Source organism: Hemicordylus capensis, chromosome 1 (assembly GCF_027244095.1).
Source record: "Hemicordylus capensis ecotype Gifberg chromosome 1, rHemCap1.1.pri, whole genome shotgun sequence".
Classification (NCBI taxonomy): Eukaryota; Metazoa; Chordata; class Lepidosauria; order Squamata; family Cordylidae; genus Hemicordylus; species Hemicordylus capensis.
Window position 1 is genome coordinate 161,852,403 of NC_069657.1, and position 23,035 is coordinate 161,875,437.

At 44.0% G+C, this 23,035-nt stretch overlaps 2 protein-coding genes across 10 annotated transcripts in view; both read left to right on the top strand.

Annotated features, from left to right (window-relative positions):
- Window positions 1-23,035, top strand: part of KALRN (kalirin RhoGEF kinase) — a 920,107-nt gene that overhangs the window by 372,912 nt on the left and 524,160 nt on the right. For all 9 annotated transcript variants that reach the window (XM_053244819.1, XM_053244856.1, XM_053244784.1 and 6 more), the window contains one exon: window positions 22,594-22,708. In XM_053244819.1, the coding sequence (XP_053100794.1) occupies window positions 22,594-22,708 (115 nt within the window). The remainder of the gene's footprint in view (window positions 1-22,593; window positions 22,709-23,035) is intronic.
- Window positions 18,227-19,075, top strand: LOC128322866 (ubiquitin-conjugating enzyme E2 G1-like). Its single transcript, XM_053244999.1, has one exon. The coding sequence runs from the start codon at window positions 18,230-18,232 to the stop codon at window positions 18,740-18,742; it is 513 nt and encodes a 170-aa protein (XP_053100974.1). The 5' UTR covers window positions 18,227-18,229; the 3' UTR covers window positions 18,743-19,075.

A 23,035-nucleotide genomic window follows, 5' to 3' on the forward strand; every position in this document is an offset into this window, starting at 1 on the left:
CTTTGCCATCTACACTACCTCCCAACTATTTGCAGACACTATAGACAGTGGCAAGGATCGCCAGTGGCTTTTGAAATGGAGTGTGCACATCTTTGCTGTCTATTATGACAGCCTAAGCCGCACTATCTTTTAATCTGCAGATCATGTACTGTTCTGTGTGCTCTGTCCTGCATCTCTGTGGGTGAGATCTCACTGCAGGGTCTGTGCCTTACAACTAGGTAGGGAGTACATTCTTCCTGTGAGAAAAATAATTCATGATGGCTCTGTGAAATCTCCCGGTTCAGAGCCGATACACTTCTGAACTGAAGTTGCTGGAGCAAAGCAGCGGGCTATTGTCTTCCTGCCTTGCATGTGGATCTCCTGGAGGCATCTGGGTGTTCTCTGTGGAAAACGGGATACTAGACTAAATGAGCTTCTGCCTCACTAGAGGCCTTCAAGCAGAGTCCGGACAGCCATCTTGTGAGAAGCTCTGAAACAGTCAAGTAGGGAGCTGGACTAGATGGCTTAGCCCCCTCTAACTCTGATTCTGTGATGTTTGTCTGATCCAGTGAGACTCTGCCTTCTCCCTTGTCACTTGGGCTAAATAAGCCTCTCTCAAAATCTTCCTATTACCTTGCCACAACCTATCTTTGTGCACTTATTTCCCATTATACCTTGCATGAATAGGTATAATTAACGTACTTGACCCATCCTTCAAAGTATCTTGCTCTCTTCAAAGACTTTGAGCACACAACCACAAGGGGATGGGCTACCTGCCTACTCCCAGATGACCATTTGCCCAAAAGGGCTCCGCCACCCACATGTCCACATAAGCAGCTCAGTGGCGAGCCCAGTGGCAATCGGGGGGTGGGGGAAGAAAAGCAGGCTGGGGCCGGCAGGCATCCCACAAGGCATCGCATGAGCAGCATGGTGCATTGGAAAGTTCCTCACTGCCTGGCTGCTCCTTCCTCCTGGCTCTATTATTAAGATGGCTGCCTGTGTCCCAAGAGCAGCTGCTGGCAGCGCGGAATCCCAGAGGAGCAGAGAGTGAGCTAGGAGGCATGTGCTTGTCCTCTTACCTCACTCTAAACCTGTGGAGCTGATTAGGGCTACCAGGGGAGGAGCGGTGGAATCGGAAGTGACCCCAGAGTCCCAGTTGACCAGCCCTACCTGGGCTAGCCCTGTCCTCAGGGGTGTAGCTATAATTGAGCGGATGGGTTCACAGAACCCAGGCCATTCACAAAGGTAGAAGCAAGCAAAACAAAAACAGGAGTCTCACAACTTTTGTAATCCGACAAATGGGTGAAGCAGCAGCTTCTGAAGCTTCTGTGCATTTGCTCCAGTCTCCCTGGCTCATGCTGCAGATGCTGTGACTGAATGAATGCTGCTCAGGATCAGAAAGCTGCTGTTCTGTTCTCCTTTTAAGTAGTTCAGTGTTTGTTCTCTCTCTCTCTCTCTCTCTCTCTCTCTCTTCTTTTCTCAGACTCTTTTTCTTCAAGCTCTAATTTGTTCTCAAGATTTCCTCTTCTTCACAGAGTTCCTCCTCAAAATTCTGTCTTGCGCTATCTCCTACAGCAACCCATCAGGGCTTAAAAAACGATTCAGATACACTCCTATCCAGTAGAGGGCTACACACACATAGGGTTACACCAGCACCAGAGGTGTGAACGGACCGATTTTAGCTGTTCGGTTTGAATTTGAACTGAACCGCTGGTTTGCAAACTGTTTTGGTCAAATCGACTGGCTGTTCCATTCTGTCAAACCAGTTTGCGGTTCAAGGGGCTATGCTTGTAAAGGGAAATCCGGTGAGGATTCTCCTCTACAAGCAAAGGGGAATCCTGCCTTTAAAAGACTTCTAAGGGGTGGTAGGGTGGCCCTCCACAGAGGAGGTTCAGTTCACTTTTAAAGGTGCTTTCTCACCGCCCCTCCCCAGCTGCCCTTTAGAAACCTTTTTAAGCCAGGTTCCCCTTTGCTTGAAAGGGGAATCCTCACTGGATTCCCCTTTACAAGCATAGCCCCTTGAACCGCCGAACCGGTTCACAGTTTTTGGCACCTTCTCCTTTAAGCTAAAAATACTTCCCCAATGTGGTTCAGACCAGTCTGCTGCAGACCGGGCTAGGTTCGGTTCGACTGTAGACCAGCTTGCCTCTCCTGGAGGCTGGTCTGGTTCACAATCGAACTGTCAAACCAGCCTGGTTCATGGCAGACCGGTTTGAGATATAACACTTCATGTACACCCCAACCAGCACTGCTCTTTATCTTCTTCGTTTCAAATCCCCACTCATAGCTCACTCTTTCCATAAAGCCTTTGTCTTAACCACCTTAGTTTTTACCATTAATGGAAACAAAGCTTAAGTTTACGTAACCACACCTGTTTGTATCCATCCTCTGCTCTCTTCTTGTCTGTCTCTCGTTTTTTCCTTTTTTGCTTTGCTCATTATCAAAGCAAACTGTAAGCTCCTCAGGACAGGGACATATTTTTGTTTTCTTTTGGTTATGTTACTCCTTAAGGCCCCAGTATACATTGATGGTAGGGATGTGCATGAACAGGTTTGGTGCTCCCTTTCTGGAGGTGCCGAATCTGTTCAAATGCTGCTGTAATGGATTTTACCCAGCCTTTGTCTCAGAGCAGGCCCAAGTGAGGGTTAGCACAATGTGAAATATCCCCATGCTTTCTGAACAAAGGCTGCTCACCAAAACTTTCCGGGTAGATAATTCGCTGCTACCACACCCACTTATCAACAGGGTTTATCTCCCCGCCCCCACCCTGGCTTGGGTGAATTTCCCGGGAAGCTCTCTTTCTCTTACTATTGGAAAAGTACAAAAACCTTCCACGTGCAAGCTTACACATGGTGAGAAAACTTGTAGCTGAATGATCAAATTGAGGCATGAGTAATAGGGATGTGCGAAACGTTTCAGATACAAAATGTTTTGTACCCAAAACAGCCTGTTTCAGGTGTTTTGTAGACAAAACAAAACACCCATTTTCCAGATCCAAAAGTTTTGTATACAAAACAAAACGCCCGTTTCGGCTACAAAACGTTTTGTTGTTTCGGACCTCCATTTTGTAGTGATCGCTGAGTCAGTCTCCATTTTGTGTTTGACATCTCTTTGAATTTCCCACCCTTCCAGCCTTCTGATCGGTGACCTAAATCATGGGCTGACCTACTGACAATTCCCTCCTTGTTCCGCATTGGCTCTTTTGCTTCTTGCCACTCTTTACTGACCCCACATTGGCCAGGGGAAGGGTTGCTAACCCATGGGGTGCTGGGTTCTGTTGTTTCTGAGGTGTTCTGAGTGTAGATTCTCTGACTGGTAGCATATGAGAGTGGATTCTTGTTTTTCACTGAAAATCTCATATGCTACCAGAGAATCTACAATGAACACCTCAGAAACAAAAACCCAATACCCCAAGGGCTTGTGTGTATGGAGGTGGTTGGCACCCTATGTGCACTACACAACCCCTCGCTCTGGGAAACCCCAGTGCCCTCCAAGTGGAATTATGGGGCTGCTGAAACCTCCATTATTCCCTATGGGAGAAATCTTAAAAGACACGTAAACTTCAACAATTCACAAAAGATCAGCCCTTTGCCCAATGGAGAGGAGAACTGGTCTTGTGGCTGAGCATGACTTGTCTCCCTAGCTAAGCAGGATCTGCCCTGGTTGCATGTGAATGGGAGACTTGATGTATGAGCACTGCAAGATATTCCCCTCAGGGTATGAAGCCACTCTGGGAAGAGCAGAATGTTTCAAGTTCCCTCCCTGGCTTCTCCAAGATAGGGCTGAGAGAGATTCCTTCCTGCAACCTTGGAGAAGACGCTGCCAGTCTGTGAAGACAATACTGAGCTAGATAGACCAATGGTCTGACTCAGTATATGGCAGTTTCCTATGTTCCTAATTCTTTTGAGATAATTCTGGAAGTTTACTTGCCCCCATTGGGCACTACCACCCACCACACTCCACTCTGGGTCATGCCTTTCCCCTTGATTTGAAGCAATACATTTGCTGGAATCCCCATTATTCCCTATGGGAAAATTCTTAAAGATGTGTAAACTTTAAAAATTCACAAAAAAAATTAGCCCTTTGCCTAATTCCTTTGAAATTTGGGTGGTAGCTTCCATCCATTGGACACTACCACCACCACCCACTCTTTTTGCCCTGGGACCCTTTTTAAAAATCCAAATCGATTCAGATTCGGATTTGGAAAATTCGGTTAAAAAACAAAACAGGGCTGATTCGGATTCAGAAAATTTGGGTACAAAACAAAATGGAGGTGTTTCAATTTGGATACAAATCGAAACAAGAAAATTCCAAAATGCACACCCCTAATGAGTAAACCGGAGTAAACCCTTTTCCAGCCCCCGTTTCCTGAGTTAAAAATCCGCTTAAAGAGGCTGTTTAAAATTGTAAAGAACACACAAAACTTTATTCAAAATACTACAGACAGCTTCCATCTGAGGCTCTCTCAGCTTTTAGTTACAGGTTAAAATACTCATTAGGTTACAAGGTTCCTTCCAAAAAAACACTCCAGCTGATATTGGAGTGGCACACTTTAAAAATCATGGTTACCCAGTTGCAAAGAAAATGGATGTAAGAAAATACAAAAGCACCCTTAAAAATTTACAGAGACTTTTGCAGAGCCCTGGATGTATGGGCACAGGCTATTGTTTCTTAGCTTAGTTACATTACAGGCACACAGTCCTAGACCAGTTGCAAGGATATACAGAGCACACAAAAGGAAAACAAGAGTCTAACCCAAACTGACTAACAAATTGTTCCCTAGGCTACATTCCAGAATCCAAAAGCCCTGGCTTCCTTCCCTCTTGAACTCAGCCCTAACTCCAGGAGAGAATTCAAGCCCCTGCAGTCTTTGCTTCCAATAATTGCAGTCCTCCTTTCTGCAGCCATTTCCCTGACCACATGCCCTGCTGTAAGCGCAGCCTAGCTAAGCTTCAACTGAATAAAGAAACCCCTCTCTCCCTGCCTCATGGCCCTCTAGGTTCAACCCACCTGGTGGCTGAATGGTTGAGCCCTGGAGGTCACCCGCCTGTCAGTCAGGACAGGATTCACTTTCGGTTCACTCTTTAGGGGAGAGGAGGACTGATCAGGGCTTGATCGTTACGGCTGCGTTTGAGCCAGTTTGATGGGCAGCGCACGTGTGTGTGTGTGTGTATTAAAAAAAAACAGGTAAGGAGCTCCTTACCTGCTTGCTCCTCCCCGCCACTTCCCCCCTGCCAGCGCTCATTTTAGAAACAGCTGCGTAGGTCTGCAGTGTTCCTTCTTGCAGCCCTGATCAGTATCAGCGAGCACATGGCCAGGGAGCAGATGAGTAATTTCCAACAAGTACCTTAGCAGAGTCTCACAAAAGCTATACTTCCTTAATCATAATATTTATATAGTGCCATCAATTAGGGATATGCACAAGCTGTTCATTCATTCCCTTGTGGGGCGGGGAAGGGCACCTTTAAAAAACAGGTAAGGGGCTCCTCACCTGCTCACCCCCGCCCTGCTGCTTCCCCCCCACTGGCACTCATGTTAGAAACAGTCATGGGGGCCTGCAGCATTCCTTCCTGCAGCCCCAATTTGTGTCGACATGCATGACTGTTTCTAAATTACTCATCTGCATGATACCCAGTCTTCATACAAACCTGGCTATGTCCAGTGTGTCTGTTATCAGGAATGCAATTTGGGAAGATCTGGAGAGAGTTAGGGTTGCTTGTAAGAAGAAAATAAAGCATGGTGACATTTACAGTTCATTTTTTCCTGCTATTTATTTATTTATTTATTTATTTATTTATTTAACTAATATTCATTTCTTATTGCTTTTCAACAGACATTCCCAAAGTGGTTTACATAGAGAAATAAATAAATAAAGATCAATCCCTATCCTTAAAGCACTCACAATCTAAAAAGAAAGATAAAATAGATACCAGCAAGAGCCACTGGAGAGATGCTGTGCTGGGGATGGATAAGGCCAGTTGCTCTCCCCCTGCTCAATAAGGAAAATCATCATTTTAAAAAAGATGCCTCTTTGCTGAGTTAGCAAGGGACATTAAAAAAAAGAAAGTGAAATGAATTGTGTATGAATGCTATGTCATTTCTAGGCACTGAACACTAAATTCTCCTTCAGTTGTTCATTAATGGCAATGGTTGGCATGCATACAAGCATTCATTCACAAAAGACTGTCCATTTGGAAAGCAGTCCACTGGTGCAAAATTTTTTCGTCTCGCCTAGAAATCTCCATAGACTAAAAGAAAGTAGTCCCTTTATGTTGCTCTGTGGAAAGCAACTCCTCTTGGTCGTCTCAACTGCCAAACACAGGAGAGAGCCTATTACCCAGTGGTAGAAAATATGCTTTGCATGCAGAAGGCCCAAGATTCAGTCTCTGGCCTCCCCAGTTAAAACAATCGGGTAGCAGGTGCTGAAAGAGACCTCTGTGTGAGACCCTGGAGAGCCACTGTCAGTCAGAATCAACAATATTGGGTTAAATGGACCAACCATCTGGCTCAGTAGAGGTAGCGTCATCTTTCAGCATTTCCCTGTTCCCAGACAGATCATTCCGTTTTCTATGTATTTTTAATTCTTCACGATATTTGTTACTATTTTACATTGAATGCACTTTATAGATTAATGTGGGAGATGCTATTACAGATGTTTGGGGAAAATACCCAATGAAACATTTGGAAGAGTGACTTTGAATGGGGAAACATGGTCAGATTATAACAGAGAATGAAATTCTCCCACAGTTGCAAAGGCAGTATTTTGAATTAAAGATGCCTTTTTGTAGAATGTGATGCATGAATTGGGGGGCGGGGGGAGTGGGAAGAAGCTTTGATGTTGGTCAAAATGTTTGGAATTTTCTTAAGATTTTGCATATCAAAATTTTTTGTATCCTCATTCCACAAAATATGTTACATCTTGATTAAGGATATTTTCTTAACGTTAATGTTCATCAATTCAGTTGCATTTGAACTGAAGTGGCTAAGGGTCAATCTGCGCATTATTAAGCACATCATGAGAGATGGCATGTTTGGTTCACCCCCCACCCCCAACCAGAACTATGGAGAGCCAAAGCATGGAGGGGGGGCTTTAACTCTTTGCTCTGGATTGTGGGCTTTCCAGAGCTTCTGTCTTATAGCTATTTCCAAAAGAGCTGAAAATATTATGACCCTTATGATGGACATATAACTGGCACACCTGTGTTACTCAGGGCAACCGGATACATACATTTTACAAAAACATGAAGAGAAAAGACCTACAGGGACCCCCAAAAACCCCACACTCGGTGAAGCAGGATGCTCAGACTCAGAGGGCACTTGACAACCAGATGGGCAGAGCTAATGGAACTCAGTGGTGAGAAGGGGGGAAGGAGGGCTTGAACAAAAGGAAAGGGACATTGTCAGGGTTCCCCTTGAGAATTCTGGGGTTTCCTTGGAGGATGAACATTTGGACTAGAGCTTGCGAGAGTGGTCATCGCCATGCAGGGCCTGCCCCTGGAACCATCTCTGACAAGCAGGAGGCCCCCGCCTGGCAAGAAGCCACTGCTGTGGATCCCCTAGAGACCATTGCAGATGAACCCCCCCAAAACCACTGCCACTGAACTCAAATTGGCAGAGTTGTTGCAGTTGGATCCTGCCCTCCATTTTGCTTCAGGGGGTACAGGGGAGACACAGGCCTTGAAACTCCCCCTCAGGAGACCCACCCTCATCTCCACCAGGGCCCAGGAAGAGACTGCAGCACCAAGCTCAGATGGAGACGCAAGAGTGCATGTCTGGCAGCTCAGTCTATAAAGGCCTCCTCAAGAGGAGAAAGCAGAATTGGAGCCTAAGGATGGAGCCCTGAGGATCCAAAAGGAGGGTGGGGGCCTGCTGGATATAGTTTAAGCTCAGCTCCTGCTCAGACCGGTTGTTGATTCCACAGCTCAGCATGGTGTATTCTCTTAGTGCAAGCCTCCTTATTTCAGATCTTGTCCTAACAGTCTAGCTGGTGTCAGACCCTGTTTCTTGCAGGCTCGCTAGTTCCAAGCCTTGTACCTTGCAACTCTGTTCATCCAGATACTCAAGCTCTTCCCACGATCTGTGAAAAGAGCTTCTGCCGGGCCTGCAGTGAGAGCAGGCTTAGCCCGCTCTCCGTGTAGACGATCAAAGTGCAGCCCTGGATGGCCAGATTGGCCACCCACATGACTGCTGGCTTCGTCATGGAGCCGACAGAGATCGGGGGCCGCGTGGTCCCCGGAAGCCCCAGGATGCCCTGCACGAGTGTGCAAGGCATCCTGGAGAGACCCCCGAGCCCAGAAGGCTGGCTGCAGCCTCCTGGCTGGGGGTCTACTCATGTGTCGCTGTGCGCCATGGCAACACACGAGCAAAAAGATGAGGTTAACAGAGCGCTCGCTCCATTAACCTCATTTAAGGGGAGGGAGAATTAGGCAGGCTAGCTGCCTTGGGAGAACCGGGCTCGCCTGCGAGCCCGGTGGTTCCCAGGATCATTGGGAAGTGGGCTAAGCTCCCTTAGCCCGCTTCCCAGTGATCATGGGAATAGCCTCACGGTGTTCCAGGCAGCCTTGTTTCTACCTCCTTGCACTTCAGCCTAAAGACTTGCCTCCACAGCCACTCCTCAGTTCCAGCTGTGGCTATTGTCCCACTAACTGACCACACCTCACCCATGCCATCCTGGAGTCTTCACACCTGAGCCACTCTGGTCACCCTGGAGCAGACCTGGTAGTGCAGCATAGTTTGCTGCTCGGCCCCAGGGAATAGGGCAGATGCTCCTCAGCTTGCAGAATACTCTCTCAAGACAATCACAACCCCTTCTGCTTCTGGGGCAATAAGGTGATAAGTAATTTTGTGTTTTCATTAGCCAGTTCACAGCTTTGGGTTTCTGAGGGGGAAAGGGTTTGAGACATTTAAGCTTAAAGTTAACCCCCTGCCTCTCCTGAGCAGCAAAGCGGGAGGTTGTGCATAGAATCTGCACTCTGTGGATCCTTGTATGTACACATATGCAGTGTCGCAAACTTGTAACATTCGCAAATTTTTTCACACCAGGGATATGACAATGTTTTGTTGCAAATCCATTTTTCTTTGGAAAAATACAAGTATTTCAGCTCTAATGATGCACTTTCTGTAACAAGTAGTTTGACAAGTGAAATAGTATTTGAATTTAAGATTTAAATAGAGCAAAATGTACAGTGGAAAACAAATTTCAAATTCATATTGTATGCAATCTTCCACGGTTTTTTTTTAAACCCACCAAATTCAGAAATAATTAAGTTTAGTTAGTGAAATACCAAACAATTCATAACTGATGTAAATGCGCATATAGAAGTTCAACAAATATCCATATCATTTATGAATATGAACCAATTTTAGCTCAGCAGTTCTTAAGCTTAGCTCCCCAGATGTTATTGGACTATAACTCCCATCATCCCAAGCCACAATGGCCAAAGTGGGTGATGGGAGCTAAGGGGATGGATCCCCCACATCATCTGGGGATCCAAGCTTAAGAACCCCTGTTTCAGCTTTATTTGGTTGAAATCTTCTTGATTGTAGAACTTAGGGGATATGGCTGTTTTATTATCTCCCCCCCCCAAGTTTTCTTTTGATATGCCATTAATAAACTAGAAATCAGTCATAAAAGTGATAAAGCACTAATTAGTGCATACTTCAGGTAAGCTCACAGACAAGATAATCTGTGTGAGAGAGAGAGAGAGAGTGTGTGTGTGTATGTGAAATATCAAGGGAAGCAAGATGTTTTTGTTTACTTCACAGTAGGCATATTAGTTGTAAATAACTAAAATAATGAAATGGATCTAAGTCACAGTGGACATTCACACAAGGGTTTTGCCTTATCTAAACAAGTAAGGAAGGGAAACCATTGTTCCCAAAAGATATCTGGTAAGATTTGAAGTGGCCAAGATTTGAGATGAAGTTCTATCTCTTAGGTTTTTTCATTCCTTATTGTATCATCCTTTGACTGCTGAAAACTCTTGGTTTCCACCTTGCTTGCAGCCATTAGAAACTTAGCTGCTGAGAAGAGAACAGCTATCAACTCCTTTCTAAGAGTTGACCTTTTCTCTTGTTCCATGTAGCCCAGTTGAATTAGTACTGGGAGAGATGAAATAGCATACTCTATTATAGCTTTAACATGTCTTATGATCTCTGTCACACACTGCTCTTTCTGGTACAAGCCTGTCAACAATGAAACTATGAACCAATTTCCTTGTTTCACTGTTCAACAGTGTCTAGAATGATCTTTGGTCACAAGACTTAAACTGAAAGAGGCACAAATACCAGCACACCAAAATTTTAAAGGCTGTTTGCCTTATATTCAACAATAAAAGGCTGATTATAAACTCTTCTGCCACATAACTGTATCATTAATAACCCCCATATCCTTAGCTCATATTTTCCACATACCGCGATGTTTATTTCCGTGGTCCGCTTTGGCCATCAAATAAAGCAGTGAAATTATGCCATTACTTCCAATCTGTCTACAAACTATCAAGTTTTTGAATTTAATAAGGGGCCAGAAAAAACAAGTTTTAATTTGGTATAAGGAAGTGAGATTCTGGACTTGGAGATATATATACCAGGGCAAACATCCTGAAATGGTTGTTTTGGTATCATGTTTTGGTAGCATATTCTACCTTGTTTATGTCAATTTCTTTTTATACATTGCAGACTATTGGTATGGTGCCCAGTGGGGAAAAATCTCAAACCAGTAAATAGATACCATAAATACAGAAACATAGATGCCAGAGATAGATAAATTGTTGGTGACAAAAAGTTCTCCACTGGTCCCACACAAATCAGATCTAATAAGGGGAGATGTCTTTATTCTTGTAGAATCAGTGCAGCCTTTCTTGATTTGCTTAATGTATTGGTTACATTTGTACTAGACAGACAATCTACACATTGTGAAATGCTCATTATGTTTGAAATGGTTGAAATGGTTTCAAAGGTTGAAACTGTTGATAAATCAACTGAGGCTGCCACTTGAAACATATAGATCTGCAGGAGGTGAAGCTTTTTGTGACACTGAAATAAACAATGGGAAAAGTTTCATCTCCTACCAGTCTGGCAAATTGGTTTTAAATAGGGTTGCACATTTTGTATTTTTTCTATTTCGATTTGTACCAAATCTGAATCAAACCCATTTTGTATTTTGTCCAAAATTAAGCCTTCCGAATCACCCGTTTTGTTTTGTATCCGAATTAATCCGAATCCGAATCTGAATTAATTCAGATTTAAAAATGGGTCACATGGTCAAAAGAGTGGGTGGGGGTTATAGTGCCCAATGAGTGGAAGCTACCACAAAAGTTTCAAAGGAATTGGGCAAACTGCTGATTTTTGCTTAATTTTTGAAGTGTGCGCATCTTTCAGATTTCCCCCATAGAGTATGATGGAGGTTTCAGGAAAAGTATAGTTTCACATGGGGAGGGGGGAAGGGGTGGCCCAGAGTGGAGTATGGTTGGTGGTAGTGCCCAGTTGATACAAGGAAGCTACCACAATTTTTTCAGAAGAATTTGGCAAAGGGCTGATTTTTAAAGAATTAATGAAATTACGCATCTTTCAGATTTTCCTTGTAGGGTATAATGGAGGTTTCTGCAGTCCCATAACTCCACTTGAGGGGCACTGGGGTGGCCCAGAGCAAGTGGCGGTGTAGTGCACATAGGGTGCCAACCACCCACATGGGTTGCCAACCCATGAAGTACAGGGTTTTGTTGTTCTAAGAGTAGATTCTTTGGTAGCATATGAGAGTCTATTCATGGTTTTTCATTAAAAATCTCATTTGCTACCAGAGAATCTAAACTCAACACCTCAGAAACAACAAAGCCCAGTACCTCAATGGGATAGCAATCCAGGGGGTTGGTTGGCACCCTCTGTGCACTACACCACCACTCGCTTCGGGCCATCCCAGTGCCCCCCAGGTGGAGTTATGGGGCTGCTGAAACCTCCATTATTCCCTATGGGAGAAAATCTTAAAGACGTGTAAACCTCAAAATTCCTAAGAAATCAGCCCTTTGCCCTATTTGTAATCTGGGTGCACCACCCTTCGGGCACTGCCACCCAACCCACTGTTTTGCCCCTGAAGCCCCATATAAACAATTTGAAAGAGTGAAGAGAATGATGAACAACAATGACACTTAATTTTTTGGCACAGTTATTTGAGAATTTTGCAGCGGCTGGGAGCCTGTCCCTGTGGCACTAGCACAGCAGCACAACCCATTTGTGGATGCAAGCAATCTTTCAATAAAAACACTCCCTCCTCATGGAACGGTGACCACAGGTAATTTGAGATAACAAGATAGACCAATGAGCCAGCATGGTGTAGTGGTCAGAGTGCTGGACTAGGACTGGGGAGACCCGAGTTCAAATCCCCATTCAGCCATGATACTAGCTGGGTGACTCTGGGCCATTCACTTATCTCAGCCTAACCTACTTCACAGGGTTGTTGTGAGGAGAAACCTAAGCATGTAGTACACCACTCTGGGCTCCTTGGAGGAAGAGTGGGATATAAAATGTAATAAATAAATAAATAAATAAATAAATAGAAACCTGCCTTAGTACTATGGAACAGCTTCAAATGTTCATTTAACTGAAGTGGAGTGAGCCGTAGCCCAAACAAATCAGCCTACTGTTCAGAATTGTTGAGATTTATCCTCACTGCATTTAAGAAAGTGCAAAACCATGGATCATGGTTACAAGAAAGAGAGAAGCAACTAAGATTCCTGGGAATGTCAATAAATTGACAGGGATATTCCCCACCCCACTCCTTTTGTCTCCTGTAGTCCCATGTGGATGACCTTTCCCTTCAATGGCAGAAGTTGTGAACCCCTGGCTTAGACATCATGTCCCACCAAATTACATTGTGGCCTAAATTACATTAGACTGCTCAACTTGGGCAACAAAACTTAGACACTACTATAACTCATAAAAATCAGAAGAAAAACAAAATAGCTCTTCAAAAGAGCCCTGAACAAGTCAAGAGATTCTTTCTAAACCTTTGGAAAGAAAAACCTGTGTAATTTCAGAACTTTCCTAACCAGCTTCTCGAAAAGCTTCTCCACACAATTTATACCAGGGCTTTTAGCAAGAGCTTTGGAATTGCATTGAGCTCCCAAAGATATTTGGATATTTCTGTCTCAAAATGCTGTCTTCCAAATCCCTTTGCAAGGTCAGTTTGCATTTCAATTACACTGAATACAACACATATTTAACTAAACCATTCAAGCTCAAAAGGTTTTTGCATATCTTATCTTCTGCTAATCACTCAGTGCCTCAGCTGTATTGGAGCGAGTCAGAGAAGTAAATTTCAATTGCAATGCTTTCCCGAAGAACAAGCATTCTGTCCGAAACATAGTCATTTCAATTTGGAAACAAAAATCTCTGTTTTTTAATTCTTGATTTTGTTTTGGTTACAAAACCTCTGAAATTGCCATTTTTGGGTACAAAATGTTTTGTACCCGAATCGAAATGCACAAGCCTAGTTTTAAAGGCACAGAGGCCAGTATAAAAGTTGAGGAACCCTAAAACTAGTGTTCCAAATTGGGCATTAGAAGCACCCTTAATTAGGATAAGCATGCCCTTTGGCAGGGTGGTTGTTGGAATTATTATTTATTCCATTTGTAAAATGCTTTCCCTCATAATGGCCAAAGCAGTGAACACTCAGAGGCCACATTTGGAGATAACACTGAACCAAAGGTTCCACTCTACTCCACCCTTGGTTCCACTCCACTCTACCCCTTCCCCACTTATCTGTCCAGATGTAAACACTGGCCTCCTCTCTGCAGTCTGCAGGATTGTAGAAAAGAGGGAGAACTGGCTGCTGGGCTTCCTCTTTTGATTGATGGACAGCAATGGCAGCCAATCAGGACAGAGAGAAGGAGGAGCTTCCTTCCCTCAAATCTGGTCCCAGGAAAGGCTGCCTCCATTACTTATTTTGGATGTAGCAAAGGTAGCTGCAAACTGGACACCTGAGCAGTGAACCTTGCATCAAACCGAGGGTTCAAATTGGAGTTTGGTGAGTGAACTCTCGGGTTGCATTAGGGTCCAAACTGTGATTTCCTGCATTCAGGTGTTCAGGTTTGGGGACTTCTGGCTGCTCTGCCTCCTGTTCCCCATCATATCTTACTCTGGCCAGAGAAAACATTATGTTAAAAACAATTAAAATATCAACAAAGCCCCAACATCAATTTTAAAAAAGTTCTGCTGTAAACAGTTGACCTCCCACCATACTGTGGTAGAGGGAGTGAGGCAAATGAGTGAGGTAAACCGCCCTGAGCCATTTTGGAAGGGTGGTATACAAATCAAATCAAATCAAATCAAAAATAAATAAATAAATAAATAAGCAAGCAAGCAAACAAGCAAGCAAGCAAGCCAGCCAGCCAGCCTATGAGAAGGGAGTCTCCAATCCCCAGACTACGATTAGATGCTTTGGGATGACTGCAATTGGGAAAGCACAGTATATATTAATCTATATTAATCTATATATTAATATGAAATTAAACACATGTCTCCACCAGTCTTTTTTAGATGCAAAGAATCTTTCAGCCAAATAAGAAATGAACTAATCTCTTTGGAGTTTCTGAATTCACTCACAGGCTGGGGTGATTAATAGAAAACCTAGCAGTGTGACTGTGGGGTCACTGGCCACATATTCCTCTTCATATGTTTTAACAATAACTATAATCCATACCAGGACAACTATTACCTGCCATTACTCCCTACGTTATTTCCAGATGCCATCAAAAAGATCCACCTGTTTACAGGCTAAGAGAAATCTTAAAGGCTTTCTTTTAACTCACTTGATCAGGGTTAATGAAGTCACATATGCTGACTGGCTAAGCTCAACTGCTTTCTCGTGAGGCCAGTAAAACCAAAGAGAGATCAAACTCTCACCCACCTGGATTTTGTTTACTCAAAAACTTGCTAAAATCTGCCTAGAATTAAAGCTCATTGCAAATTCCCCTGGAATCTGCAGGGGCTTCCAGAGTAGCCCCCAGAGTCTCGCACAAGGCCGATATATCTCCTGAAATCCAATCAGCCAACATGCCTTTTTAATTAACTGCTGTGACTTTTATTGGACCAGAATAAGTGCAACAAGACAAGTTAAATAACAGGGGTGGCGGTGGAATTAATAGAGTTTGCAGAGAAGAAATCTATACAGAGGTTATGCCCATCATCATCTTACAAGTCAGCTTTCAGCCTATGGCTGCCAGCTTTTCTACTTTCCTTGCTCCTGTGTCTTTTAAAGTTTAAAGTAAAGACCTGCAGAACTTGTTTTAGCAGGTTAAACTTTTCCTACCAGGTGGATGAAGGAAGTGCTGTTATGGTGTAATAGCTAGTATGCTGGCAAGGGCAGCTCCAGAAAATTGGGGGGTGGGGGAGTGAAGAGAAGCATATATAAGATAAGTAGTTTTAACCTCCCCCTCTCCCCACTTTTGTTTCATAATTTAATATATAGGACACAGCTTGCCCACTGTGAATGCACATTGCCATTTCTGTGCCCCCCCCGTCATTTTCTCTCTCATGTCACCATTATATATTAGACCAGGAAGATGTGTTCAAATCCTCCCCACCCAACCCAGAAGCTGACTTGATATCCCTATGCATACTACACAGCACCTCAGCCTAATCTACCTCACAAGGCTGTTGTGAGGATAAAATGAAATAGCCCCATGTACACTGCCCTGAGCTCTTGTATTGAGTGGGTGCAAATGTGATAAGTAGTAGCCAAGTTTCTCTAGTTCACTGATTCTATTGTTTTATAAGATATCCGAATACAATTGCATTGGCTCAGCTTGTTTGAACTAGAAAGCCTATGCCTCTGCTAACTCTACTGCTTTCTCAGTAAGCTGTGATGACGTACAGTGGTCCCTCGACTTACGAACTACTCGACATCCGAAGTTTTCGACTTACGAACGACAAAAATGACCGGAAGTCGTTGCCGGTTTAGATGCGGCTTCCTCGACTTAGGAATTTTTAGATGCGGTTTCCTCGACTTACGAATGTTTCCAGACCTCCGTGGGTGCGCTTTTCGACTTACGAAAATTTCGACCTACGAACGTGCGTTCGGAACGGATTAACTTTGTAAGTCGAGGGATCACTGTACAAGAATATGCACTGGCAAATATGATTGAATTAATAGTGGTTCTTGCCAACTTGACAATAACCTATATTTCCATCTGTCAGATTCATATCCTTTTCTATTGACTGATTCGTAAAGATCAGACCCATAATTACCCAGGAAGTGAGGGAGTTAACTATTGTAGGTGTAGTTCACTTGCATTGATTTTATACAGTATATTGTCTGAAAATAGTCTTAATATTGAGTCTGGATTGCTGAGTAAGATATGACCAATGTCCAGAGTGTTATGGAGCTGAGCTATTGCTAGTTAATGGGAGAACAAGTGTCCCCCCCCCGCCTTTTCTGGCAGCGAGAACAGAACTGAGAAATGATAAGCTGAGTGACCATTTTGTTTTCAATGCACTTCATGCCTACAAATCTTTTTCCCTTGCACGAATAGCTGTGAAAATCAATAAAAAACCTTAAAATCAATAAAAAACCATTTAAGAAACCTGTTTAAGAAAATAAATGGGAAATAAGCTGTCTTTTGTTTCAACACTTAATAAATGAAACTGACATTTCTAATATGTTTGATTTTTTTAGCTGTTGTAGCATCAACTCAAAAAGCCACCTAATGGCACAGTGGGGAAGTAACTTGCCTAGGGGCCAAGAGGTTGCTGGTTCAAATCCCCCCGGTATGTTTCCCAGACTATGGGAAACACCTATATCGGGCAGCAGCGATATAGGAAGATGCTGAAAGGCATCACCTCATACTGCGCGGGAGATGGCAATGGGAAACCCCTCCTCTATTCTACCAAAGAAAGCCACAGAGATCTGTGAGCGCCAGGAATCGACACTGACTCGATGGCACAACTTTACCTTTACTTGTAGCATCAATTAATGTAGTGTCATAGTATTAATCAAAGGGAATAAAGCTTGTATTTTTGATAAGCTGATGATGTGTACAGTTTCAGGCCATCTTAAAAGCTGTCTGGTCTGTCTGAAATCTGAGTGCCAGTTGCATAATATTTCCATAGTCCAGAAAAATATACAGGGTAGCACCATCTTGGATTTTTATTCAAGGTGGCAGATTTGGTGTTCAGTCAAAAACAGTGCCTACCACGATCTGGAATAAACTGAAAAGCACCAGACAGATCCACCGATCAATACTATGACTGAACTCTACCAAAAAGAAAAAGAAAAAAAGGTCACTCTAGTAATAAAAGCAATGGAGTTATAATGTAAACAAGGATATATCTATCAGTATTAATACCAAATATTCCCATAATAGATAATATATATTCAAAATGTAGATGCAAATATGAATGATAGACCAAGTCTCCATACAGTAACTACGCAATAGCAAATATTCACATGAAGGATAATACATATTCAAAATATAAATACGAATACAAAAGACAAGACAAAATGTCCATGCAGTAACAATGCTACAGTACCCAGTTATACAGCCATTCCAAAAAATGTCTTCATCAGAGTAAGTTAACTGTTCTCCTTCTATTGGATGTCTTCTAAAGCTAATCATGAAATATGTGATTAAAAGAAGTCCTTCTTGACCAGTCTTAGTATTTTAACTCCTACAACAACCTCTTAATGCATTTTGGAGTAACACCATGATTAATAGATCATGAAGCTCTTCTCACGATCAGTGAGAAGAGCTTCTTCCAGGTCTGCAGGGAGAGTGGCTTCACCCACTCTTCCCATAGACAATCAAAAGGTAGCCCTGGGCGGCCGGATTGGCCACCCACATGACTGCCGGCTCCGTCATGGGGCTGCGGGAATTGGGGGCCACGGGGCCCCTGGAAGTTCCAGAAAGCCCCATGCGAGTGCATGGGGTATCCTGGAGAGACCCCCGAGCCCAGGAGGCTACTTGCAGCCTCCTGGTCCGGGGTCTACTTGTGTGTCGCTGTGCGCCGTGGCAACACATGAGCAAAAAGAGCGAGGGGAGAGAGAAGAGAGCCTGGAGGGGAGAAGGCAGCAGCAGCCCCAGAGAGAGAGAGAGAGAGAGAGGAGAGGGGAGGGGAGGGGAGGAGAGGGTGGGCCGCAGCCACTGCTGCCGCTGCCGCCAGTCCGGGGCTGCTGCTCGGGGACAGGCTCCTCCGAGGGGCAGAGGAAGGGGGAGGAGGAGGGGGGGCAGAGCCGGGGAGGGAGAATGACGCAGGGAGAATGACGGAGCTCCAGTCCGCCCTGCTACTGCGGAGACAGCTGGCAGAGCTCAACAAGAACCCAGTGGAAGGCTTTTCAGCAGGCTTAATAGACGACAATGATCTCTATCGATGGGAAGTCCTTATTATTGGCCCTCCAGATACACTGTATGAAGGTGGCGTCTTCAAGGCTCACCTTACGTTCCCAAAGGACTATCCACTCAGGCCGCCAAAAATGAAGTTTATCACCGAAATCTGGCATCCAAACGTTGACAAAAACGGCGATGTCTGTATTTCCATCCTGCACGAGCCCGGCGAAGACAAGTATGGCTATGAGAAACCGGAGGAGCGCTGGCTTCCCATCCATACCGTGGAAACCATCATGATTAGTGTAATTTCTATGCTGGCGGACCCCAACGGCGACTCGCCCACAAACGTCGATGCGGCGAAAGAATGGAGGGAAGATAGAAATGGAGAATTCAAAAGGAAAGTTGCCCGCTGTGTAAGAAAAAGCCAAGAGACTGCTTTCGGGTGACACTGACTTCAGCCGCTTTGTAGCTTCACTTTTTTCAGGGTCTCCAACTGAGGAACACGGCACTGTTTCCCTGCACTCTCCCCACCTGATGCCGGACTTGTGTTTCGACCGCGTTGGCAGACACTGGCTGGAACCGGGCCGCAATAAAACCCGCCAGTGACCCACGCTGACCAAGAGCCTGACCAGTGCCAATGAAGACGTGCACTTTTCGAGAACATAATGGACTGCTTTAACCTTCAGGAAGAATTGTAAAGATGTGTACATAGCACAACATGATCCGGATAATATATATACTGTTCATGTACATCCACAAATACACATTGTACCAAATAATACTGTCTCGTAGTTAGCTTAAGAATCGTGTAAATTCAAAAGATTTTAGCAGGTTCTTTAATTTTTATTTCCCCTCCTCTTTTCATGTTCTTCTCCCCCCCCGCCCCGTCATTCATGGTTCCTTCTTATCAATCTTTAAAATTTCTCGTGAAGCATGTTGGACGAAAACAAATTAGGATTTAAAAGTGGATTTCCGTTCAACTCTCTCTCTCTCTCTCTCTCTTCAGCCATTAGAGCTTAATTAAAATCTCTCTCTTTAATAAAGTTTGAATACCTTGGTAATTCTTTCCCTTTCCCCTCCTCTCTCTCTCTCTCTCTCTCCCTCTCTCTCTCTCCCCCTCTCTCTCTCTCTCTGTGCCTCCGTTTTAATAAAAACACTGAGATCTCTTACTTGATCCTAGCAATGACTTGAGCGCTGTCGTCAGAGGTGCGTTGCTTCACCTCGCACCCGTGACTCAGCCGGGGCGCAGCTTTTGGTGTGGATGTAGCAATACAACCGGCAGCTGTGGGGTGCCCCCGAGCCTCGTATCTCCTCCCCCCTGCCCCCCGGCCAAAGGGCTGAGAGCGTGTGTTTGCTTTGGAATTGGTCAGCTTGAGTAAGTTAGCCCGAGATAGGACAAACTGCTTTCTTTTTTTTTGGTTGTCTTGCTTGGTTTGGATAAATAAAAAGCATGCAAAGCTGTTGCCTTTCAAGTGAGTGCTGGTTTTGCTATCGAGATGCTATTTTTTTGCCCTTCCGTTTCCTCCCGTCCTCCTCTCCATCTTTATTTGCCTTTGGATCTCCTGCCGATTTCCCCCCCTCACTCAATGTATAAAGACAAATGGCAATGTATATTTTCATGTAACTTGATTTTGGTATTCTGTCACCTTCTGTAGTGAGTTCTTCCAAAATATAAATTTTTCAAAAATCTAAAAAAGAGCCCCTGGTGGCGCAGTGGTAAAACTGCCGCCCTGTAACCAGAAGGTTACAAGTTCGATCCTGACCAGGGGCTCAAGGTTGACTCAGCCTTCCATCCTTCCGAGGTTGGTAAAATGAGTACCCAGAATGTTGGGGGCAATATGCTAAATCATTGTAAAACCGCTTAGAGAGCTCTGGCTATAAAGCGGTATATAAATGTAAGTGCTATTGCTATTGCTATTGCTAAAAAGATGAGGTTAATGGAGCACTCGCTCTGTTAGCCTCGTCTACGGGGAGGGATACTTAGCGAAGTTTGCTGCCAGGAGCTGCGCGGTTCCCATTGCAGCACACGATCGCGCCAAAGTGGGCTAGGTTCCCTTAACCCGCTTTTGGGCGATCGTGAGAATAGCCTCCATGACTTGATCCCAAATGTTGCCAGATGTGGACTGACTTTCTAAGCACAAAACTTGTAGTCACCTCATATCTTCTTCTCAAACTGAGTGTTTGTTCATGGAAAATTCAAACAAACTGAGGTTTCAACACACAAGGAGAGGGTGTGTATGCTTTACTAATACTGTGGGAGCCAGGAGTTGAAATCATCTTGATGGCACACTTTGCCTTTAAATGCGAGGAGCTTAGTCTAGGTTGTTACCTAGATAATGGAACAGGAAGGCCTATTGCTCTTTGCTTGACATAATAGTTCTCTCTTCAGAGGGAGTCTCCTCATTCTCTCCAATCCATCTCCCACCACATTCTTGTCCTAATTCAGAACCTATTTCCAGGATACTTTAGCACATAGCAGTCTCGGGGGAAAAGTCTAACCATGTAGATTTCCTGTCAGCATGTGCAGATTTTGGCTTTTGACACAGCACTGCAAACCATCTGCAGTGTGAGTTGTTGATAGTGTGTCAAAAACCAAAATGTGGCAGGTGCAAATGACCAGCTTGTTAGTCTTAGAATGGCTCAAAGTCAATGTGAACATATTTTCCCCTCATCAACTTATACTGAGGGACTGTGAGAATGGACTCTCAGTTAACATGCACTGCCGGACCGAGGCTTCAGGACAGGCTTCCCATAGACCGGGGTTAGTGATGACAGCAACACCTACAAACAGAACCAAAACCTGCTCCTTTATACCTACCTGTTTATCCATGGTAGCTGAAATTAGAGATGGTGTGTTAAGGTTTCCATGGAAATTGGCAAGGTAATGGTTGATTCACTTCTCATTAACTATGTACAAATTACTAGAGATTATATCAATTATTCTTGAACAATTGTGCTCACCTGCAGTGGTAAGATCTGTTGTTCAGGCCAAACCACAAGTGTGAATGCAACCTATAATTGTTTCAAATTAATGACTGTTCATTATAGAATTTTTTGTAAGAGGCCTATGAGCAAATTTTCTCCTAAATGAAGTAAGTTTTAAGACAACGAGACTGCTTAAAAAACAAGTATTTCTCATTACTGGGCATGCCCCGCCCCCTGAAATAAGACGTTGCAGAAGTTATGCATAAGGTTATGTTCTTTTGCTTTTATAGCAGAATATCCTATTACATGATGGATACTTTGGGAACTGCTGTACATGTCTTTACACTAGAAAATATCAACTTCAGGGCTGAATTCATCTATACAAATATTGGCATGATGATCACTGAAGTTCTGCAAAGTTTCACCTTGCCATTGCATGGCCCTCTCCCCCTCACCTTTGCAGTTTGTAGTGGGGGGGGGGGCAAATTTCAAGAACTGAGTGGCATATGTTTTACCCAAGAGCCTTGCCATGAGGAACACCTACATTTTAAAAAGCAGGTCTGTATTGCTCTATACAGTATAATTGTGCGTGTGCACTGAATGTAAAACTCTACTCAACAGTAGAGTTAAACTTAGGGCTACACCAAATTCTTACAGGGAAATCTTTTGGCATGAAAGGGGGCTTTGGGAGGTGCACAGTGCTGCTTGCTCATTTGTCACTACTGCTGTTCACTGTCCCTCTTAGCAGCTGATGCCACTTTTGAGTTGTCATCTTGAGAATAATGATCTCAGCCCATCAGGGTTCATGTTAGGGATGTACCAAACCAGTTTGATGGTTTGAACCAGACCAATGCAAACTGAGTCAGTTTGAGCAAATGGTCGTGAAACTAAGCTGTTGTATAGTTAATTTGGTTTGAATTCATGACAGTGTCTTAAAGCCAATCTTCCTATGAATGCTAACATCTACACAAACAGTGTAGTGAGAGGAAAATTCTCAGGGCAGGGGCACTATATCGCAGTAGTTTAAGAGGCCATTCATACAATTGAAAACTGTGTTTTACCCAGGTTTGGGAGCTGTGTGTGCTCCCAGTTTTGGGCTGTGTGGGTGCAGACAACTAGGTGGGAGAAGTGATGGTGTGGAAGCAAGGTAGGAGGAAAAGCTACCCAGCTACTCACACAATCACTTCTCCCTCCTCCTACCTAGTTATTTGCACCCACACAACCGAAAATTGAGAGCACACACAACTCCCAAACCTAAGTAGGACACAGTTTTCAATTGTGTGAATGACCTCTGTGTCTGTCAGTTTGGCTCATGGACATAATGCACTTCCTGGTTTATTTTTTAACAATCCTCTCTCTCTCTCTTTTGCAGGTGGCCGTGATAAACGAGGAGGTCCCATCCTGACATTTCCAGCACGCAGCAATCATGACAGAATAAGGCAGGAAGACCTTCGTAAACTTGTGACTTACTTGGCTAGTGTGCCAAGGTAAAAGTTCAAAGGAAAAGCCTTGGTGGGGAGGAGATGTTCTTGGCAAACTGCTTATTTCCAAGTATTGGCCTTTGGTATTCTTTTTTTTGACATGCTGGAAGAGAAAACAGCAGCTCTGCCTTTCTCCTTTCATGTGCACTCCAATCATATCTTATCTAGCCAAATGGGCAAAAAACAACAACATGAGAGCAGAACAGAGACAGGTTTGCTTAAGCAGAGCTGGAGGGTTCGCTTTGATTGTGTGGCATGCAAAAGGGCTACTGTTTATTTTATTTTGTGCATTAAGAATAGAAAAAGAGAGGGTGGGAGGTTTCTTTTGGGGCA

Bases quoted from the DNA above. Each gene is read 5' to 3' on its own strand.
- LOC128322866 (XM_053244999.1), top strand. From the start codon at position 18,230: ATGACGGAGCTCCAGTCCGCCCTGCTACTGCGGAGACAGCTGGCAGAG.